The 22,184-nt window shown below is 36.2% G+C and overlaps 1 protein-coding gene across 1 annotated transcript in view; it reads left to right on the forward strand.

Moving 5' to 3' along the window:
• Positions 1 to 22,184, forward strand: part of ASB3 (ankyrin repeat and SOCS box containing 3) — a 107,718-nt gene that overhangs the window by 68,312 nt on the left and 17,222 nt on the right. The window contains exons 4-9 of the mRNA XM_004436650.3: positions 5,580 to 5,692; positions 6,287 to 6,422; positions 9,034 to 9,211; positions 11,292 to 11,489; positions 16,099 to 16,356; positions 21,278 to 21,411. Of these exons, the coding sequence (XP_004436707.1) occupies positions 5,580 to 5,692; positions 6,287 to 6,422; positions 9,034 to 9,211; positions 11,292 to 11,489; positions 16,099 to 16,356; positions 21,278 to 21,411 (1,017 nt within the window). The remainder of the gene's footprint in view (positions 1 to 5,579; positions 5,693 to 6,286; positions 6,423 to 9,033; positions 9,212 to 11,291; positions 11,490 to 16,098; positions 16,357 to 21,277; positions 21,412 to 22,184) is intronic.

Raw genomic sequence — 22,184 nt, forward strand, 5'->3', positions numbered from 1 at the left:
GAGCTTACCATCTAATTGGGGATATTATAATAACCAGAATTCAAGGAAAACTATAATAAGTGACCTAAGAGGCACAAAGTATTATGAAGGTTAGTTCTGTCCTAATTACTGTTATTTTGCTGTAGATTCATCTACTACTTTGTCTCTTCTTTTTCTTCCTGTTTCTTTAGGTTTTAAAGCATTTTTAATTAATGTTCAAAATGTGACTTTAAAATATTATTAAGTAGGACAGTGTTCAGTTAGATTTTAATTCTGATATGTTTTTCAAAATTCACATTTATGTACACTAGGAGTATTTCAGATACTCAAAATGTTTTTGGGAATTCCCATCTGAATTCTCTTCAGAATTTGTGGCACTTTTTTTTTTTTTTTTTTTTAAACTTCATGGACAATTTCAAACATATACAAAAGTATTGGGAAAAACACATGCCAATCCTCCTCTTTTTTTGCTGAGGAAGACTGGCCCCGGGCTGAAATCTGTGCCTATCTTCCTCCACTTTATATAGGACGCCGCCACAGCATGGCCTGACAAGTGGTGCATCGGTGCGCGCTGGGATCCGAACCTGGGCCGCCAGCAGCAGAGTGCGCGTACCTAACCGCTACGCCACCGGGCTGGCCCCAAATATATTTTTTACTGCCCAATTCTTACTCTCTTCTCCTTTTGGGGCTCCAATTACATGTATGTTGGATTGTTTGATGTTGTTCCACACTGTTCCTAATGCACAGTTGATTTTCCTTCAGTCTTTTTTTCTCTCTGTTGTTTAGATTGGATGATTTATATTGATGTCTTCAAGTTCGATGACTCTTCTACCATCTCTAACCTTCTTTTAAGACTATTTCTTTTTTTCAGTTCTAGACTTTCCATTTGGTTCTCTTTTTTAATGGTTTCATTTCTCTGCTGAGATTCTCTATGTATGCATACTTGTATACCATAGATATTAAAAGTAAAATCTTTGAACATATTTTTATTAAATTTTTAAAGCATATTTATAATAGCTGCTTTAGTTAATCTGTTAGATCCAACCTCTGGACCATCTCGGGGTCAGTTTCTGCTGACTACTTTCTGACCCATATACTGGGCATTGTGGATAGTATGTTGTAGAAACTTGAATTCTATTATCTTCCTCTGAGAAATGTTGATTTTTTTCTTTTTTTCTGATAGGTAGATCATTTCCTGGCTTATCACCTTGAACTTGTTTAGGTTTGGTTTTTTTTTTTTTTTAAAGTAGAAGATCTCACTCTTCTTTTTTTTTTTTTTTTTTTAATAATGTTTATTTATTTATTTTTTTCCCCCAAAGCCCCAGTAGACAGTTGGATGTCATAGTTGCACAGCCTTCTAGTTGCTGTATGTGGGACACGGCCTCAGCATGGCCGGAGAAGCGGTGTGTCGGTGCACGCCTGGGATCCGAACCTGGGCCGCCAGCAGCAGAGCGCGCGCTCTTAACCACTAAGCTGTGGGGCTGCCCCTAGGTTTGGTTTTATGTTTTGTTAGACCAGATCTGTGGAAAGCTTGAGGTGTTTCCCAAGCCCATCTAACTTGGTGGGACTCAACTCCCAAACTCTGCCTTCTTCCTGATCTTGTCAGGGCTTATTTTAGGCTTAGAGCTGATCTAGAGTAGACCTCACTCTCAGATGTGGTTCTTATCCTTAGGACTCTGCTTTTTGGGTGTCTCAGCTGGATGCCTGGGGTGTTAATCTGGTATCATGTGCTTTCACCACTTGGACTGGGCCAGAACTCCTAGGAGGTCCATTGCCTCTCAGCACTGTTTGACTTCTACTTATCTCTATTCCATTCTTAATCTGTTAGCAGTTCTCTGGTAAGCTTCATCTTGCCTTGTATGTGTGCAGCCCAGACCTCAACCAAGGATTCTTGGAGAACTTCCACACTAGAACCTCCCCTCTGCCCGGTTCTCTTTTCTCTGGGGCCTTGCCACACAGATTTCAACTGCTTAAACTCTAATCTCTGCCTCCTCAGCTCAGTGGACAGCTGCACTCTGCCTGGACTGTTTCCTTAACCTTACTCTTGTTCTGCTTGGACTTCAGCTCACTGCACCATAAGCAAGAAATGTCCCCAGGCGGAGAGCTGGGGTGATCATGAGACTTACCTCTTGTGTTTCCCTTCTCTCAGGAATTACAGTCTTCTGCCTGTTGTTTAATGCCAGAAAAAGTTACCTTACATATTTTCTTCACTCTTACGACGGTTTATGGCTGGATGGCTAGTTTAGTCCCAGTTGTATTATCATAAATATCCAGAAGTATAATTCCAAAGCCTATTCAGTTTGGTGAGGGAATGTTTTCTTAGAAAGAGAAAATCTTATTTCCTTTTAGACATTTATTTTTCATTCATCCAGTCAATGATCATGTACTGCCTTTCTTCTTTCTGCATTTGGCACTGGGCGTAGGAGGAGCACAAGACAGTTTCTTTCCTCACGGATCGTACTTTCTTAATGATAAGGAGGCCAATAAATAGGAAGTGAGAGTCTTTTTTTTTTTTTTTTTTTGAATAAACTTTAATTGAAGCATAACATACGATGTTATGGTATGGTCCGCCCCTCCAATTTGATAACTTGTGTAAGTACAAAGAACTTAATCTATCTTTTCCAAAGGAGAAGCTTTGGTAGTAGATGTAAGCTATAAATAAACTTTTCTAAATCACTATTTAACCATTAAATTTGCTTTATTTTGAAATAATTAGCAAGAGCTATAAAAGTGCTATTTATTTGCTCGTGTGTTGGTTTCACTCTTTTGCCGTTGGAAATGATTTCACTAGAGATGCAGAAATCAGATATCTTGATGTATTTATGATATTAAAAGTGAAAACAGTTTTTCCCTCTGTCTGACTTCTATAGTGTATTTAATAATCAAAACAAATTTTTTCGACTTTCGTTTTTATAAAATCAGCCTAACTCATGAAACAAACTTATCTTTACTCTGCTTCATATATCACTGCTGACAACCTATAATCTTCAACTCAGGGTCTGGCTATAGAATGATTTTTGCCAGTAATCACTGATAATGATATATGAATTGGATATGAAACAGATTTTCTTCCTTTTCTGTCTTTCTTTTTTTTTTTTTGTGAGGAAGATCAGCCCTTTGCTAACATCTGCCAATCCTCCTCTTTTTTTTTTTTTTTTTTTTTGCTGAGGAAGACTGGCCCTCTGCTAACATCCGTGCCCATCTTCTTCCGCTTTATATGGGACGCTGCCACAGCATGGCTTGCCAAGCAGTGCGTCGGTGTGCGCCCGGGACCCGAACCGGTGAACCCCGGGCCGCCACAGCGGAGCGCACGCACCTAACCACTTGCGCCACTGGGCTGGCCCCTTTCTTCCTTTTCTATCATGACCTCCACCCCAAATTAGATTGATTTTAGATTGATTATAGAAAAATAACTTAGCTTGAAAAACTATTGTTCTTTCCCTGGTAAAATGCCCTTCAGTGTTAACTGGGAAATAAAGAAAAGTTAAACTTCTACTACAGTGGTACTGTCTCAACCATGGTGTTAAATTTCTGATACTCCCAGGATAAGAGAATTCTTTTTTTTTGTGAGGAAGATAAGCCCTGAGCTCACATCCATGCTAATCCTCCTCTTTTTGCTGAGGAAGACCAGCTCTGAGCTAACATCTATTGCCAATCCTCCTCCTTTTTTTTCCCCCAAAGCCCCAGTAGATAGTTGTATGTCATAGTTGCACATCCTTCTAGTTGCTGTATGTGGGACGCGGCCTTAGCATGGCCAGAGAAGCGGTGCGTGGGTACATGCCCGGGATCCGAACCTGGGCCGCCAGTAGCGGAGCGTGCGCACTTAACCGCTAAGCCACAGGGCCAGCCCCGAGAATTCTTGATTTAAAAACTTCAGACAATCCTTATGGAGGAAATAAACTTTGGTTAAATTCAATATACAAAATTAATAGGCTGTCAACAGCATGTTACTCATCTTTAATAATAATGAATACATTTATCATTTCTTTTTTTTTTTTTGTGAGGAAGGTTATCCCTGGGCTAACATCCATGCCTATCTTCCTCTACTTTATATGTGAGATGCCTGCCACAGCATGGCTTGATAAGCGGTGCATAGGTCTGCACCCAGGATCTGCACCTGCGAACCCCGGGCCGCCAAAGCAGAGCACATGAACTTAACCACTATGCCACCATGCCAGCCCCTGTCATTTCTTGTTTTATACTTTTAAGGATTTTTATCTATCCTATTGTTTCATGTATTTTAGCATTTTTCAAGTATGGCCCTTCATCCAAATGTCTAGTGCTTTTCTAATTTTTGACTGAGAGTTGTTGATTCTCACCTCCTGCCTCTTACTATAACAGAAGATATAGAATAACTGTATGCTTGAAATGGAATAAAAAGTCTTGTTTTTCAATCCTCCTTTCCCATTACCAAGCACATGTAATCAAACCTTCTTATATACATCTCTGCTCTTTCTCTTCTTATAGATGCTGGTATTTCCCCAAACTTCTAATTCCAAGAAATCATTGTAATAGCCTCACACCTGAAGCATTCACAGTGTACCTTATTTGCTAATGGTGTATGTGTGTGTGTGTACTTATTTTATTAAGTACTATATAACTCTATTTTGGCATTCTGTTTTTTTCATTAACTCCTCCAGAATTACACCTTCATAGCAAAGTTTTGTGTTAGCATTCTGGAAAGTTTAGCCCCTCTTGTTTGTTGTATCAACTTAATAACATTATACCTATGTTCATCCTCACTAGGTAGGATTTATAAACTGTTATATGTACATGATATTAGATTACACACATCTTGTGGGCTAATATTAAATTAGTTATGTACAATAAAGTAGAATAATTTGGTGAAATTAGTAAAAGGGCACATGATTTTTAGGTATCTATAGGCCTGCAAACTATTCTTGCAAAGGATCTACTTTAGCAGTAACTTGGGAGTCATTAATTTCAGTTACTGTAGTTAAGTAATATGCACTTCTTAACCAACACTCTTGAGTTTATTTAGAGTCCTCTTTTAGTTCAAATAAGCAAAATTTTACTATATTTTCATTGATCAGTGTAAGAACATTATTTTAACAATGATTATTGTTTATGATGGTAAAAAAAATATCTAAGATGCAGACTTGCAACGTTGCTCTTTCAATTTGCTTGTCAGTGACTATTGTCATTTGTGATCAAATGGTAATGATAGCAAACCTTTCAATTCTTTTGAGACTGTTTCTTCAGACTGGTGCTGTTTCTTCTGACTTGTTCATCGCATCTGCCTCCCAATTACATTTTTTACAAAATGCAAACGTTGTCTCCGTTATCAGAGAGAACAAATGTTTGCCTCTTGCTTCTGTTTCCTCTGTAACTTTTAAAATATGATTGAAAATAATTTTGTACGTGCACAGAAAGGATATATATTTTAATGGGTTTGGGCTAAGGCAATTCTGATAAATGCTTTGGCATTGCATAAGGAATATGTGTTTTGATTTGTTGATAGGAGTGATCACAGTGTTGTGAGTTCTGAGGTGAATAAGTGATGAGAACATCACCAAAGTGTCCAGTCCTACAAACATGTCTTTTTACTGACAATAATTGTTTTGACTGTTGTATTGCAGCTGTTGAAAATGGACAGGTAGATGTGTTAAGGCTGTTGCTTCGACATGGAGCAGATGTTAATGGATCCCATTCTATGTGTGGATGGAACAGCTTGCACCAGGCTACTTTTCAGGTAACCTCTGAATTTATTATTTCATTTCTATGTAAATTATGTGTTTTACCCTTTTAAAATGACAGTTCTCTACAGTTTTTGCTTCCTACTTGGCTATGATTTATGATGGTTAGTGCAGTACAGAAAAGGCAGTCTAAATGCTAATGATAATTCTGAATAAGCCAGCCGCTCTAGTAGTTCTAGCAGCTTTGGGCTGCAGGGATTATCTAAGTTTTTCAAATGTTGATAGATAGTTAAGAGACCATAAGAATATTTGGGATATAAATTGATAATGAGCAGTGGCTTATTTTATTTATAGCAGTGTATTTAGAAACTGTCATAACACCTTAGTGCTTGGGCTAGCAAGCTAATTTTGCAGAATTTTGTAAGGATTATAATTCCTGGAGATCTGTTTGTATTTAATGGTCCAGCTAAAGGTATAGAATAATCTGATTGTTTAACACTTCCTTCCCATCCACCAATGTACTTTTTTAAAAAAGTGTTCCTTTAGTGAGGATAAAACACACACACACGTGCACACACACAACAATAAGAAAAGAGATATCTTCTATTTTCTTTGTTTTCTCTTATTTAAAATATGAATCTGTGCTTTAGGAAAATGCTGAGATCATAAAATTGCTTCTTAAAAAAGGAGCAAACAAGGAATGCCAGGATGACTTTGGAATCACACCTTTGTTTGTGGCTGCTCAGTATGGCAAGCTAGAAAGCTTGAGCATACTTATTTCATCGGGTAAGATTAATCCATTAGCCTTTGCACTGTTAAGATGATGAGTTTTAACTTTGTATCTTCCTAGGAAGAATAATTCTTGACCAAATCAGATTGTGAAATTTATGGTTTTATGTTAGTGGTAAATAAGAGTACATACAGTTGATTTATAGGCCTGATGACTAAGTGTCTATTACTAACATGCACAACTTGTTATATGCAATATAATAATGCAATACACAGCTACTAAATTATCTGAGTAGGAACATAATGATCTATCACTAAAGCAGGTTTATAGGCAAGTTGAATGATGGGGCTGTCCTTTCTTATAGGGATCTGAGCAGTTCCAACTTTCTAGGGTGTAAGACTAGCTTAGGCTTAATTAATTTATTAGATAGCTATTTTGTATATTAACCATTTGAGTTGTATGTTTTGATCAGTTGTGTGATATTTAAATGGGTTTATTTCAAAGCATGTTTACACTTGATGTTAATAGCAATATAAACCTGGTAAAGGATTTCTCTGTGGCAACCATTACACATTCAGCATTACCAGAGAAGATGGTGTTGAGGTGGCATTCTTAGTGTGCATGACATTTCTGTGACCAGAAACGTTTGTTGTGTAAAAGCTTTTAAATTCCTCCAGACACTGTGTGTGTGCCCACAGTGCTAACCTGATGAAGCATGGATAGTCAAGAGCTGAAGGGAAATATACAAGATTTACCACTTCTTTTTTGATACCTATGCTTTTCAGATATCTTCTATAATACCTAAGCTTTTAATAAATTACCTCCAAATATACAAAACAAAGTTTATTTAGACAGCAAGGCACATATTTTCTTATTTATTTTCTCCTTACAAACCTTTGAATACTCAAGTTGAAGTAGAAAGCAAAAGAAACAAACATTCAAGTGCCCAATTAAGATATATGTTACAAATATTGAGTCTATAAATCTTAGAGTTGAGAGGAATCTCCAAAATCATTTATTCAAGCGTGGTTTTTTTTTTTTGGTTAAGAATCCCTAGGCCCTAACTGTTTAAATGCCTTGCCAAAGATCTAGAAAGTATTTCCTGGCAGAATCAGGAAATTCTGACTCAGGCCTTCTGACTTCTCATCTGCCTTCTTCTATGTTGTACCTTCCTGAGCACTGTCCTAATTCATTTTATGGCTACCAGTCCCATAAGTTCCAATTATGAGTGTGTAATGAATATTTATAATAAAATGGGTTAAATTGCACGTGAATGTGCTGAGTCTATCTCCTGGAACACTAAGTACCTGTTTTGTTTTGCTTTCTTCTTTTTTTTTTCCTTCTTTCCTCTCTGAATAGTCATAAAAAGCAAGTTGAAAATGTATGTAGGTATGTTTATAATGTAACTATATATGTTTCTGACTCCTTAAAATGACTTTCCTTTCGGTGAATTATCTGTCATTTTTCCAACTTTTCTACCTGTAATCTTACAGGGACTGGTTCCTTATTCTTTCTGATACATTGAAATTATCAATCAAAATGAAACATTGCTTAAAAAAGAAAGTTAAGTAGGTTTCTTTCTTGTCTTAGTCTTTTCTCAGCAATAGTGTTCTCTTCTTTCTGAGGCTGAAGCATCCACCTTGTATAAGTCAAGAAGATTCTGCTTGTCTAGACGTGTTGAATGTCCAGTTGGAATTTCTGAAGGTTTCATAAACTCTTTAACTTACCATTTGTGTTTTGCATAGTTTTTGTCCATATCAGGGCTTTTTTTATTCAAGCTACATTTATGGAACATCCTGTTAAATAAAAGATAATCTTTTTACCCTTGATGATAATGATTTTTCTACTGAGATATATTCCAGAAATTTAAAAATTCTCAGCCATGTAGTAACACCATACTTAGCATATGTAACACACTGTTTGTCAATGAGAAAAGATTGGGGAAGTCTCCTGTTTTCAAAACATTCACCAAAATTGAGGTCACTTTCAAGTTTTTCACGTCTTTATACACTGGCATCTAAATGATTAGATTTATACTCTAAAAAAATTAGCTCAGAAACCCATTTAAATAGACCTTTTTCCTTTTATTGTGGGCTCTATTTATCATGCAGTGGTCTTGAAGAAAACGGATGTAATAAAGAGTATAGTCAATATTAGTTTTAAGGCATAGCCCCCACCTATTTCATACCTACTGGAAATTTTTCTCATAAATGTTAGTCTGAATCAATTAGTGACATCTATAAAGTCTCATAATTTAGGTTTTTCTTACCTTTTTCAGTAATTATCAAAATCTTACCCATATTCGGTGGCTTGCATTTTCCCTTTTCAAACAGTTACTTGTTGGACCCACAGAGTGCTTGTTAGAGGAGAGATTGGAATGAAATGAATCCTTCATCGAATAAGATTTTTGTTTTAGCTTAAAAATGAATTCTAAAATATTAATCACTTGTTTTCTTGCTAACATAAAAGCAAAAACAATTTAAATGATTACCAACAAGTTGGGAAAATCAGTATGTTTATACAACAGTATCCTCTGAGGAGGGAAAAGCTATTGTACTGTAAATCTCTTTTAAGTCAGTTGCTTTGAAATTTATGTTAATTATCATGATTTTTTTTGTTTTTTTGCATAAATGAGGATTATCTGTTAAATGTTTTATTTTGTATTAGGTGCAAATGTCAATTGTCAAGCCTTGGATAAAGCTACTCCCTTGTTCATTGCTGCTCAAGAGGGCCACACAGAATGTGTGGAGCTTTTGCTGTCCAGTGGGGCAGATCCCAATCTATACTGTAATGAGGAAAATTGGCATTTACCTATTCATGCAGCTGCACAAATGGGCCATACAAAGTAAGTGTTAAAAATGGAAAATACAAATGGTCTCATAATTAAAAGATGATAAGGCATAAATCATCTGGGCAAAATCTGTGGTATCCCCTTCTCTACCAATCTGCTGGGTGACTAGATCTACCCTCATCTGTGTCCCCTGTGCCATCCTCATCTGCTCTTAGCCTTGAGCTTTCCTAGTGTGAGGTGGAGTGGCTAGAGTCCAGATAACGCTGGGGGCTTTCTTAGGGTGTTAAGTCTTCTCCATGATTTCTCAAGCTACGGCTTTACTCTCCAACTCCTCTCCAGTTTTATCCGGATTTATCCTATGCATCTTAAGTTTTATCCCATGCATCTTATGTTGTGATCTGAGGGCCTTATTCAATTTATTTACGTTACCTCCCTGACCCCAGAAAGCTCTTGAGTTTGTGACCCCTGTTGGATTTGAGTCTTTGTTTTGTGTGGGCTGGTAGTTCTTCCCCTCTTGAATTCTTTGACTGGACTTCTCTTTATCTAATCTCAAGTCCAATCTGGTACTTTTCCCTGCTTCTATTACTCTTCTTCCTTAGCCAAGATTTCCCATGAAATTTTTTGTATGTTTTGGAGAGAGAGTCTTAAAGTTGGAATTCCCTGAAATTGGGGGATCCAGGAATCTTAGAACCTAATAACTTGGTTATACCTATGAGAATATGGCAGCCTATCTTAACATATATTGGCACTGCACAGTTGTTTAAAAGTCTTTAAAGACTTTTGTTTAAAGTCTTTAGAGTCGTAATTCTGCAACAATAATTTTATAGCTATTGTTAATATTATTTAATTTAAAAAGTAGTAGTGAAGGGGTCGTTACTGGAGTATGTTTACACAGAAGGAAGACAAATTCTGTAATTTGGTTATTATGCCACTAGGTGGCACGATATTTTACTATTTCCTTAAAGATATTTATAAGCGTATGTGTGCCCTGTTGAAGAATATAATTTTTCCAACTCATTTTTAAAAGTTGAACACATTTATTAAGGTTAAGAGACATTAAACAGCTTCTTTATTTTAAAATTTGGTTTTAAAGTTTGATATTTTTCTTAATTCTGGATTATTTATTTAAACATAAATCTTAGGTACAATTATACGCTGAGCTTTAGATTGGTACCAAAACCCTCTTGGGAATTTGTCCTAATTTGTTCTCAGTTTTGAGGATTCTGTTGTCATTGATGATTTCCTTCATAGACTACTTCTAGGGTAATCCCTCTGTGAATAGAAGTTCTTCAATGTTATCTCAGGCCTGCCTTACATGAGGAAAAGTAGCAGAGAGAATGTTATAAAGATACTTTGGAGTAGCCCTGCCTTTCTTTTCCCAGAAAGAGGTGGGTCTCCTGGCTCACATTATCCCTACAGTTTTATTTTTAATTTTAGAATAGTAGACTAGTCTTTTCTCTCCAGCTGAGTGCTGAAGTTAAGTTTACAAAATCTAAGAACTTATGTTTTAATGATTTTCTTTAGAATTTTCTCTACTTAGCAACCAATTTCTTTATAAATCTGCCTTGGTGTTTAAAGAGCTCATATTATTTTCAGAGAATAGAATATTTTAGCAGAAATTCTGCTTTCCTTCTGATAAAAATGCTATTCATTTCATGTTACCGTCTTTAAAAATTCTTATTAATTAGAAAAAGAAAACTTTAGTTTGTACTTTAAGAAGGAAATAGTTTGTTTTCTTCATACAAGTTTATATTTGGTATAATGAAGTTTTAAATTATTAGATCCTAAAATATCTAACATAAAATTTGAATTTGGGGAAGTAATGTGATTGTGGTAAGGTAGATAATTAGTGAAAAAATAAAAAAGGACAACTGTTACTTATTTACTTACAGGAACATTATTTACTTCTGTTTCAGATATATTTAAGGACCTTTGTATTAAGCAACAATAAGAAGCGTAACGTTTTGGAATGTGTAGCCTATAATAATTTAATGTAGGTAGAAGGTTCACTGAGGGCAGATAGACTTCTTTAAATCAACCAATGGGTGACTCTTACAGTATGTGCTGTAGAATTGTTGCCTACACTTATGTACATGTAAAAACATTAAATGCTCCTGAATTTGTGTATTTGCAGAATCTTGGACTTGTTAATACCACTTACTAACCGAGTCTGTGACACTGGGCCAGACAAAGTGAGCCCTGTTTACTCAGCGGTGTTTGGAGGGTATAAAGCGTGCCTAGAAATGTTACTCCAGTGTGGCTACAGCCCAGATGCCCAGATTTGCCTCGTCTTTGGACTCAACTCTCCCATGTGTATGGCTTTCCAAAAGAAGTATGTATATTTGCTATATTTTTATCCTTTTTTGCTATATGGAGATATATTTCCAAGTGACTTTCTTTTATGATGAAACTTAATATTTCTTAGTGCTAAATTGCTAACTTAAAAACAAAACACAAACAGAAAAAAACCCTCTATGATGCACCTTTTTCAGTCAAAGTACAGTAGAAATGAAGTGATAATGTCAGATTTTTTTCCTTCCCTCTTTGGATCTGGATTATATTTTTAATGTAGCAGTTTTAGGGAATACTTACAATATATTAAAGTAAATTCAGGAGTTCTCTGATATCCTTGGTCTTCAAAACAATTCACGAATTAAAACAAACTTTGAGTTATATGATAAATAAGGTCTGAGGATCTAATGTATATCATGGTGACTATAGTTGATAACACTGTATTGTATAATTGAAATTTGGTCAGAGAGTAGAATTTAAATTCTCTCACTAAAACAAAAAAGGTAACTATGCGAGGTGATGGATATGTTTAATTCGATGGGAGAATCCTTTTACAATGTATGCTTATATCAAATCATCATTTTGTACACTTTAAATATCTTACCATCTTATTTGTCGGTTATACCGCAATAAAGCTGGGGCAAAAAAAGAATTAAAAATGACTTTAAGTAAGGCATTGACTGTGTTTCAGGTTATTTACCATTTGAAATTTATATTTACACGACTTGCTATAAGCCTAAAAATAAAACTTTAGTTTTGTAGATATTATTATACTTTTAATGTATTTGGTTTGTAGCATTTCTTCATGTGAGTCAGAGTAATAAAATTAAAAAGTCTTAAAAATACTTTTTGTGCTAACCTACTATGATCCTATGAGGTAGAATAAATGAAGAATCACAGCTGCTTTATCAGCTTCTGGTCAATACTTGTCTATAAGACTCCTACGGTTTTAAAATAGACCATAAGAATAAGGCTATACATAAGAAAAGCATATTAAGTAGTATGTCTGGTCCATCCAGTAATGGAATAAGTTGTGCAAATAGACGCTATTGTTTTTAATGGTAACGAAAGAGGTTACTGGCATACCTCAAAATTTCATTGGCCTCCGTGAATTTACTATTATGGATTGCTATGCACGATTTAATTTAAATATCTATCAAAAACTTATTTACTAATCTTTTAAGCCTCTACCATCTCTTAACGTTTGCTTTGTAAAATAGTAGCTCATTTTATTTATTCTGAATTTAAGCTTCCAGGTATATAGTGTAGTCTGAATATTTGGGGTTTTGGTTAATCTGAGTATCTGGGACCCACTCTATGCATAACTTTCATGATTTTATAGAAGTTCGTTTTATGTCCCCTGCAGTTTTGTCTTTCTAGACACTTTAGTTTAGACACTTTTGTTTTTCTAGACACTTCAGTGAGGCTGCATTGATGACTTTAGTTATGTTACTTGTCTTTCTCTATACATATTTAACTCCATTATATTTTATTGTTAGGTCAGAATTGAATTTTTTTCATTAGACAAAAACATAATGGTTTTGGATAGTTTGTATGTATATGTGTCCAATATAATGATAGTCTTTTTTGGCCTTCATGTTACATTTTGGAGTAATGATATTTCAGTCTTGCTGGTTACAGCAGCTAGGCTCATCATCTTGTAAGTGTAGTTTGAATTAAACCGTATGACCCAGTGCACCTGTTAACCCTGAAACACAGTTTACCTGCATATTTGTTGGGACATGTTCAACAGTCCGTGTGTAGCTTGTCTGTTCTATAGTGGAATCAGCAAGTAATAACAGCAGGCAAAATAATGAGAGCTTAGTTAAATGAGGTCAAATTGGTTGAAATAAATTGGTGATAACTGTTGAGAACCATCAGTTGAAAGTATATCCTGAGCATTTCTTGTAGTGCAGGACTGCTGGTAACAAATTCTGTCAGCTTTCCTGTATTTGAAAATAGCCAGAGGAAAAAATACATACATACAGGGCTATTTTCAAGAACAATGATATGAATGATGGACTTCTCATCAGGAACAAATAGCAAGATGGTAGACAGACAACCAAGTTATTAATTTTTATAAAGAAATTTTAGAATTATGGATTTTTCTTTTCTAATTGCAGTGCAAATGATTAAAAGTAAAGAGAATACTGTTTAATCTTTTAACTAAAGAAAAGCACAAATTGGAGAATAAATGAAATAGATTTATAAAAATATATGGGTTAGGTGACATTTTACTTGTGTATATAGTGTTTTAACTGCTTTAAAACCTTAATTTAAAGTTCTATGCATAAGTCCTTGAAGTAGTTTGTCTCACATGACAATGGTTTAAACATTTTTTTTTTTTTAATTTTATTTATTTCTTTTTGTTCCCCCAAAGCCCCAGTAGATAGTTGTACATCATAGTTGCACATCCTTCTAGTTGCTGCACGTGGGACGTGGCCTCAGCATGGCCAGAGAAACGGCGCGTTCGTGCACGCCCGGGTTCCGAACCCGGGCCGCCAGCAGCGGAATGTGCACACTTAACTGCTAAGCCATGGGGCCGGCCCCTAAACATTTTATATTTGTTTTATTTACAACTTTTATGCCTCTTATTTACTTAGATTCTATAATACTATGATTAATGAAATATTTCTTTTTAATTTATAGTTGTTTCAAATAACATTAATACCAATTTCAAAAGGAGAATAATTTTATTCTTAGATATTTTCTTTTCCGGTTGTCTACGTAGTGAACATACATATTTACTGAGCTTTGTTACAATTAAAGTTATGTCATAAACATTGTTTTTAATGTGGTTACATAACCATCATATTTGCAGGTTTTGATGACTATATCATATTTGGTACTTATCTGCTCCTCTGTCGAACATTTAGGTAATTTCTTTCTTTTTAAAGTCTGTTATAGATAATACTCTGGTTAACATATTTGTGCAAATAGGATATCATTTCTTTTTGATTTTATCTCTTGGATAAATTGTCAAGATTTATGTTTATTATATTTTATTTTATTTATAGGATATTTTACTTTACATATCATTTTATTCTACAAATACTTAAATAGTGCTAGTTCTGTGTGCCAGAAAGGTTCAATAACTTGCTTAGAGACACACAGCTAGTAAGTGGCTGAGCAAGCTGCCTCCAGTGTCTATGCTCCTCATTGTTGCTGTGATACCTTTTTTGATGCATCTTGCCAGTTAGCTCTGTCAAAAAAAGGTTACATTTATTTTCAGTCAGTTTAACCACAACTTACCAGTATTGGATGATAAAATTTTTTTAAAAAGTAACCAATTTAGGGGCCGGCCCCATGGCTTGGTGGTTAAGTGCGCGCGCTCCGCTGCTGGCGGCCCGGGTTCGGGTCCCGGGCGCGCACCGATGCACTGCTTCTCCGGCCATGCTGAGGCCACGTCCCGCAGGCAGCGGCTAGAAGGATGTGCAGCTATGACATGCAACTATCTACTGGGGCTTTGTGGGGGGGGGAAGTAACCAATTTAATAGGTATAAAATAATATACTAGTATTCTGTAAAAGTACTTGATGAGATTAATTTAAAAATATAAAGCTGTAAGTTAAATTTTTGTTCATTAGGAAAAAAAGCTGAGCCAGCCCTGATGGCCTATTGGTTAAAGTGCAGCACTCACCACTTTGGCAGCCTGGTTTCATTCCAGGTCACAGAACCACACCACCCATTTGTCAGTTGCTCTGCTGTGGAGGCAGCTCACATAGAAGAACTAGGATGACTTACAACTAGGATATACAGCCATGCACTGGAGGTTTGGGGATGGGAGAAAAAAAAAAAGAGGAGGAAGATTGGCAACAGATGTTAGCTCAGGGCGAATCTTTCCCTGCAAAAAAAAAAAAAAAATTCCTTTAAAAAAAAAAGCTTTTCTATATGGTTTTTACTATTAGAAATCTAAAAGGAAGAGGGAAATTGGCTAAGGCTATATTGCTAAAGGAAATGGTATCTTAGAGATTCCTAGAATGATTTATCTGTCTTTAAGGACTGATCACATTGTTTATTAACTTTGTTTAGCAAGTATTTTGTAGTAGACATACTTAATTGTACAAAAATATCATAATTAGAGAAGAATTTTCTGTTTGTCAGTGATAATTTTAAAAATTATTCAAGATAAATGTTTTAAATTCTAAGGTTGCTACCTGTTCACAGTTGGAAATTAAAAACCATGCAGAAGGGTATAAATTAAAAAGTAAAACCCCCTCTTTCCCCTAGTCCCCTAGTGTCAATCTGCTAGACATGTAAAAACCATGTACTATCCCATCTGCCATTCTTATTCTCCAGCTGTAACTATTGTTAACTATTTGTAAGAATTATTATCTTTTTTTTGTGAGGAGATCAGCCCTGTGCTAACATCTGCCAATCCTCCTCTTTTCTTTTTTGCTGAGGAAGACTGGCCCTGGGCTAACATCCATGCCCATCTTCCTCCACTTTATATGGGACACACCACCACAGCATGGCTTGCCAAGCGGTGCGTCAGTGCACACCCGGGATCTGAACCGGCGAACCCTGGGTCGCCGCGGTGGAGCGCGCGTGCGTACTTAACCACTTGCGCCGCCGGGCCGGCCCCAGAATTATTTTTTTATGTAAAAGTCTAACTTTTCTTTCTTCCTTTTTTTTTTCCTTGTGGTGCAGCTATGACTTCCCTGGAATGGCAAATATTCTTTTGAAATATGGAGCCCAGCTAAATGAACTTGATTTGGCATACTTCCTGAAGTGTGAGAAGTTTTCAGTATTTCGCTACCTTTTGAAGAAGGGTTGCCCGTTAGCACCGTGGAACCATATATCTGAATTTATAAATCATGCAGTTAAAGCACAAACAAAATATAAAGAATGGTTACCATCTCTCCTGCTTGCTGGATTTGACCCACTGAATCTACTATGCGGTTCATGGTAAGAAATCCTACCATAGTGGACTTTACCCTTTTTGAGTGAATATACTACCTTTAGTTACCCCTAATTTCTTGAGATCCCTGTGTTGGGAGGAGGGTGTGTGTGTGTGTTTTGACTGTAATGGCTGGGTTGGGGTGAAGGAATTGTGGGGCTGCTAAAAGTGAGATTGAATGTAAGGTTAGAGTCCTGGAAAAAGGTAAGAGGTAAGAGGAAGGGAGTAGAAAGGTATGGATGCCAGTGAACTCTTCTGAGAGGGATATTTCTTCTACTTAGGCCGTCCCCATGTTCCTCTTAAAATGCCTGTGACAGAATGGTTGTAACTGCTTTGCAGATTTCTGTTATCCCCTAGTCAACTAGATTGAATACTCCTGTCCTTCAGCATCTTGTGTATTTGAAATTTGTCTCACTTCTTAAGTACTGATTTCTGTAGTAGCTCAGAATATAACTTGTTTCTCAGAAGAGTTGCACCTTTGAGTGATTCTATGAAAAGCCTCCAGCCTTTCTAAGTTGTTAGTGTCTAGATGTAATTGTAGCAGTGAGAGGACTCTTTTGATCTGATAATTCAAGTCAAATGAGAAAGTAGAATAAAGTCTCTAGGAAAATAGAGGACATGGGTATTTTATAAATAAAAACATCAGAAGTCTTCATTTTTGTGCTTCAAAAACTACCATTCACTAAAATAAATAGACTAATACTGAGGTTTTGTTTCAGCAGAAAAGTGCTTTGATATCTTGTTATTTGAGTTTTTCCTTTCAAAAGAGGTCCTCTTAGAGGTTCAGGCAGGCAATGCTAGTGGCCCCCACTTGTAAATTTAGTTTGCGTTTCTGGGGACTCCATCTTCCACCTGGTGGCTTCGCCATCTTTATGTGAAGAGCTGCTCTTTATTTGGCAGGACCGCGGTATCTCACTTTTTTATTATGTCTGCCATTGTATGGAATTAGGAATTTCACTAGGCAGAGGTTTTATGCTTAGGACTATCATCCCTTTCAGATACTATGTGTTTCTGATATGTGGTTTGTAAGGAAAAACTGCTTTCTTGTGGGTGGTTTGAGGAATATAGAAGTAAAAGCAAAATTTAGATACGTGTTCTGATCTCCACTTTAGTTTTTGTTTATAGTTTACAGCAGGTTGAGTCCCTGATTGTATTTACTTCTTTCTCCAACAGCTGATTAACATAGTTACCTGTCAAATGCTCATTGTTGCAATTCCCTCTGTACCTTTTCAATAAATTTTCGTAAAAATCCATTGTATTTTTTAGATAATTGAATGAAATGTAAAGATTATTGACAATTTGTTGAGAAATCTCTGATTTTTAAGAGTTATTTGTGTATGTATATTTGTCTTAACAAATCCCTTTTACGTGTGTGTGCACATACATATTGTTGAGATATAAATACTCGCTAATGAATGCTGTGTCTAGCTATTAACAAAGCTACTCAAGTACCTTTAACGTTTTACTTAGTGAATTTTTTTGTTGTATCTGGGCTCCTGACAGTACCAGTTGTCCCTCTCCGTTCCGGGATTCACTTCCTGACTGCTGCTGTAAATCCAGCTCAGCACATGGCTGTGGACAGCCCTGATAGTGTGTTCCCTTTCCTCTCTCACCCATGGTGCTTGTCCCCAAGGCACCCATTTTCTTCTCAGCTACACTCCTCGTGTTCCTCTACTGAAGCTGCCATCTCAACTCCATACTACTTGCCCATTACTTTCAGCCATCATGCTCCATTCTGGTTTCTAGTTTGTTTATTTCTTTAACCAACAGTTAGAATACTGCCTGACACAAAGTAGGTACTATTTTAGTTCTTTACTGTATTAACTCATTTAATATAAAATATGGTAGCATACTATTATCCTTATTTTATAGAGGAGAAAATTGAGGTACAGGGTGTTTAACATACTTGCCCAAGCTCACACAGCTAGTTAGTGTTAGAGCTTAGATTTGAACCCGGGCTGTCCCGTAGTGTGGCTCAAATCTGTCTTCCTAACTACTGCGCTATGCTGTCTTAGCCCTGTGTATCCACAGAGATGTAGTAGTTAATCACTTAATTTCAGGTCCCTTAATCCCTTGCCTAAGCTGGGGGGATTGGTGCCAACTTTCCTTGCTTCTTCCTACTTCTAAATTAGGAAGAACCTATTCAGGGAAAAAAAATTAAACATTGCCTCTTTTCCTTTCCTCCTCAGCCAACTATGTAGACTGCTGCAATGAGAGGGAATTATTTAGCTTTATTTTTCTAGAATGGTTTGTAAAATATACTCTCCCATCCTCAGTTCTGATACAGGCTCCCCTTCCCCCTGTATGAATAGCCCATTTGAGAATTTTTGTGGTCATAAGCCACTGGGTATGTGCTATATTATATATTGAATGTGTTAGGATAGAAAAAAGTTAAGAACCAGTAAATTACATATTATTTTGGAGTAAATTGTAAAACTTTCAGCTATCTGAATTGAGAATGTCAGTTGCATTATTTTACTCCAAAGGATAAAGCCACTGAATACGATAGATGTTTTGCTTTCTTTGATCAAATTTACATTCAAAGAGCTGTTATAAGAAAAATTCTCCCATAAAAATTCCAATATGTTGGTAAAGTGGATTTTGGTCGTATCTTATTTATATTACATGTAAGTCTGTTGCTTAATCTTTGTCACGTAAATTATAAATGTTTTTCCTTGGTATTGCTTGTCTTAAACAGTCTTAAAAAATGTATCTGGCTGAATAATTGCCTGTCACAATATAATCTACAGAGTTGAAGTGTTTTTTCAACTTTAAATGCAAGACTAGTTCCCCCCTCAGCCCCTAAAATGTAATAGGTGAATAATAGAAAGTAAATGTCATCTGTGCATTTAGTTGATTAACTGTCACTCATTTATGATTGTACAACTGCTTTGTACGATGTAATGGTCAATGTAGTGCAGTAATAATACATTTTTAGTGGCATTATCAGCATCGGTAAAATAAACTCACCATTATATTAACTGAAGCTGTATAAACAGATTTATTTCTCATGTGTGTGTTTAGATAGTTGCGTAAAAATGACTCTGTGGGACTTAAAGCACATTATAGCAGACTTAGTCACAGTGGGACTTAAAGCACATTATAGCAGAAAAATGAAACCATTAGAAAGGAAATAAGGAACCAGAACCAAGTAACCTTTGGTGTGGGGTTCCTAGAAGATAAACGAGATTGTTTATCTTTGACTATATTTTATCATTTCATTTATTCTCAGTATTTCCTGATAAGTTGTGATTTCACTGAGAGTTTCCTGATAAGTAAAATGTTTTCCCAAGGCATTTGTGTTACACTTTTACGTTCTTCCTTATTTATGTTTGCATATTAGAGAATTGAGAATTTGGGAAATAATTTTCATACTCTCTAATCAGTCATTTCAAGGATACTTTGACCCTAACTTGCAATAAATAGTTGTCTTTGAGGTGACTAGAGTATTATTCAGTTTCTTTCCTTGCCTTCTATTTTTTTCCTTCTTTAGTCCTTGCTACAGTAATGTCTCCAAAAAAGCAACCTTGAGAAGAGTTTCTGTTTTTGAAGTAATTTCCAGAGGCCCTAATAATTTTATTTTTCTTCAAACAGTGTGATGGTAGGAGAGTATCTAATTGAGTATGAGATGGTTAATTTTGTTAGGATTTAGAGTTCTCTTTAAGCTTTGATTAAATTTCATGTGTTCAATGTTATAAGGTCTATTGAAAATGTAATACTGAAAATTTCAAATCAGTTCTAGTAATATCAAATATTTATATAACATTTTATAATTTAAAAAGTGTATTTACTGGGGCCGGCCCGGTGGCGCAAGCGGTTAAGTGCACGCGCTCTGCTTTGGCGGCCCGGGGTTCACCAGTTTGGATCCCAGGCGCGCACCGACGCACTGCTTGTCAAGCCATGCTGTGGCGGCATCCCATGTAAAGTAGAGGAAGATGGGCACAGATGTTAGCTCAGGGCCAATCTTCCTCAGCAGAAAAAAAAAAAAAAGAGGATGATTGGCATCAGATGTTAGCTCAGGGCTGATCTTCCTCACACAACACACACACAAAAAAGTGTATTTACTATGTTTTCTTATATTATTTTCACAAGTAGTCCCCTGAAATAGTCAGGTTAAGTATTATTCTCATTTTAGAGACCAGGATCTAGGGCTTACAGATTTTAGGCAACATGTTTGTAAGTAGTAGAGGTGGTATTAGAAATCAAAACTTTTCTTAGACCAGTGCTCTTTCCATTAGTATTCAAGTGCTTACAATCTTTGAGGAAGTCTCTTTTGGGTGGATTGGTAGGAAACCTGACATTATTTTGAAAAAATAGAGGGAGAACTGTTTGTTTTGAATACCTTCTTTCAGTCCTTAAAGACGAAACTTATTCTAGTACATCCTTTAGAGCTGAACCTATAATGCGGAAGGTTCTTAGAGGAGAGCAATTGTACTTCCCCGGGAGATGGGCAGAAATGAGTCATCTCTCTCGTACACTACGTTTAGGTATAGCTTTGGGTACTTGGGCTTTATCCTTTCGGGACTGCTAGATTATATGTCTGTAAAGATGACCAATCTAGATTCAGCAAGGTGGTCCACTTGGGAGGAGATAATGGCAAATCCAGTGATGACTGATGCTGTCTCTGTGTCTTTTCTTACCACTGCTGCAGGGGAATGGGAAGGAAAGTTCCTGCCCTCTACAAAAGTAGAGATTCCTTTTGTCATCTATTGGACAACAACACAGAGTCAATTCACTTTCCTGTGGGAACCTGTAGATTATTCGTATCCACTGAACTTACCTTCAGTTACACGAATATTTTCTATGCTGCAGTTTTCTGTCTGCCTTCCACATTCAGATGTTGTAGGAGTAGTTATGTGGTGTTTGTTTTCAGGACGAACCTTTGGTGTATTTTGTGTCTAATGGTATGTTAACATCTTACTAATATAGGATTGACTCAGTCAGCGATGACACCCTTATCTTCACTTTGGAGTTTACTAATTGGAGGAGACTTCCTCCAACTGTTGAAAAGATGCTCTCTGCTCGTGCCTCAAACTCCTCTTGGGCTCTACAGCAACATGTTGGTAAGAAAGTACAATTTTTAAACACACTTCACTACTTTTTCTTCTCTTTTTTTCTCTAGCTATGTTGTAATTTTAAGTGATGAGTCATTGGAGAACATATATTAAATTGGGCATCATTTGCATTTTCTGTATGTGGGGAAAGAATGGGATAGTGGAGGGGATAATAATAATATCCTTCAACAAAAATTATATCTGATTTTATAAGTTTAGCCTAAGGAGCATGTAAAGAAAAGCGGGTGTTTACGGATATTTCTATTTAATGATATCCTTTTTAGTAAGGATTATGTAAACAAAAATGAGTCTTAAAAATCTTATTAGTGAATATTTAGTTTGTGATTAGAAAAATGCTAAACTTGATTTTCCTCTTTGGAGTGTGTATGGATTTGTGTTCTGTCTTTAGTATTTAATCAGCTCTAAAAGGAAGTAGTACTGTCCTTTATTTATACCTTTCCTTACTGAATGTATGCTAGTGTGTTGGTGTGATATAACTTGGGAGGTGAGCTGGGTGAAAATTCTGTGGATTGATATTTTAAATGATTGTTTTATTATTTATTTATTTTTGGAGGATCTGTTGCCAATCCTCCTCTTTTTGCTTGAGGAAGATTGTTGCTGAGCTAACATCTGTGCCAGTCTGCCTCTGTTTTGTATGTGGGATGCTGCTGCAGCATGGCTTGATGAGTGGTGTGTAGGTCTGCGCCCAGGATCCGAACCCACGAATCCCGGGCTGCGGAAGCAGAGTGCACGAACTTAACCACTACACCACCGGGCTGGCC

The sequence above is a fragment of the Ceratotherium simum genome, chromosome 11 (genome assembly GCF_057802395.1).
Source record: "Ceratotherium simum simum isolate JZ-2026a chromosome 11, ASM5780239v1, whole genome shotgun sequence".
Lineage (NCBI taxonomy): Eukaryota > Metazoa > Chordata > Mammalia > Perissodactyla > Rhinocerotidae > Ceratotherium > Ceratotherium simum.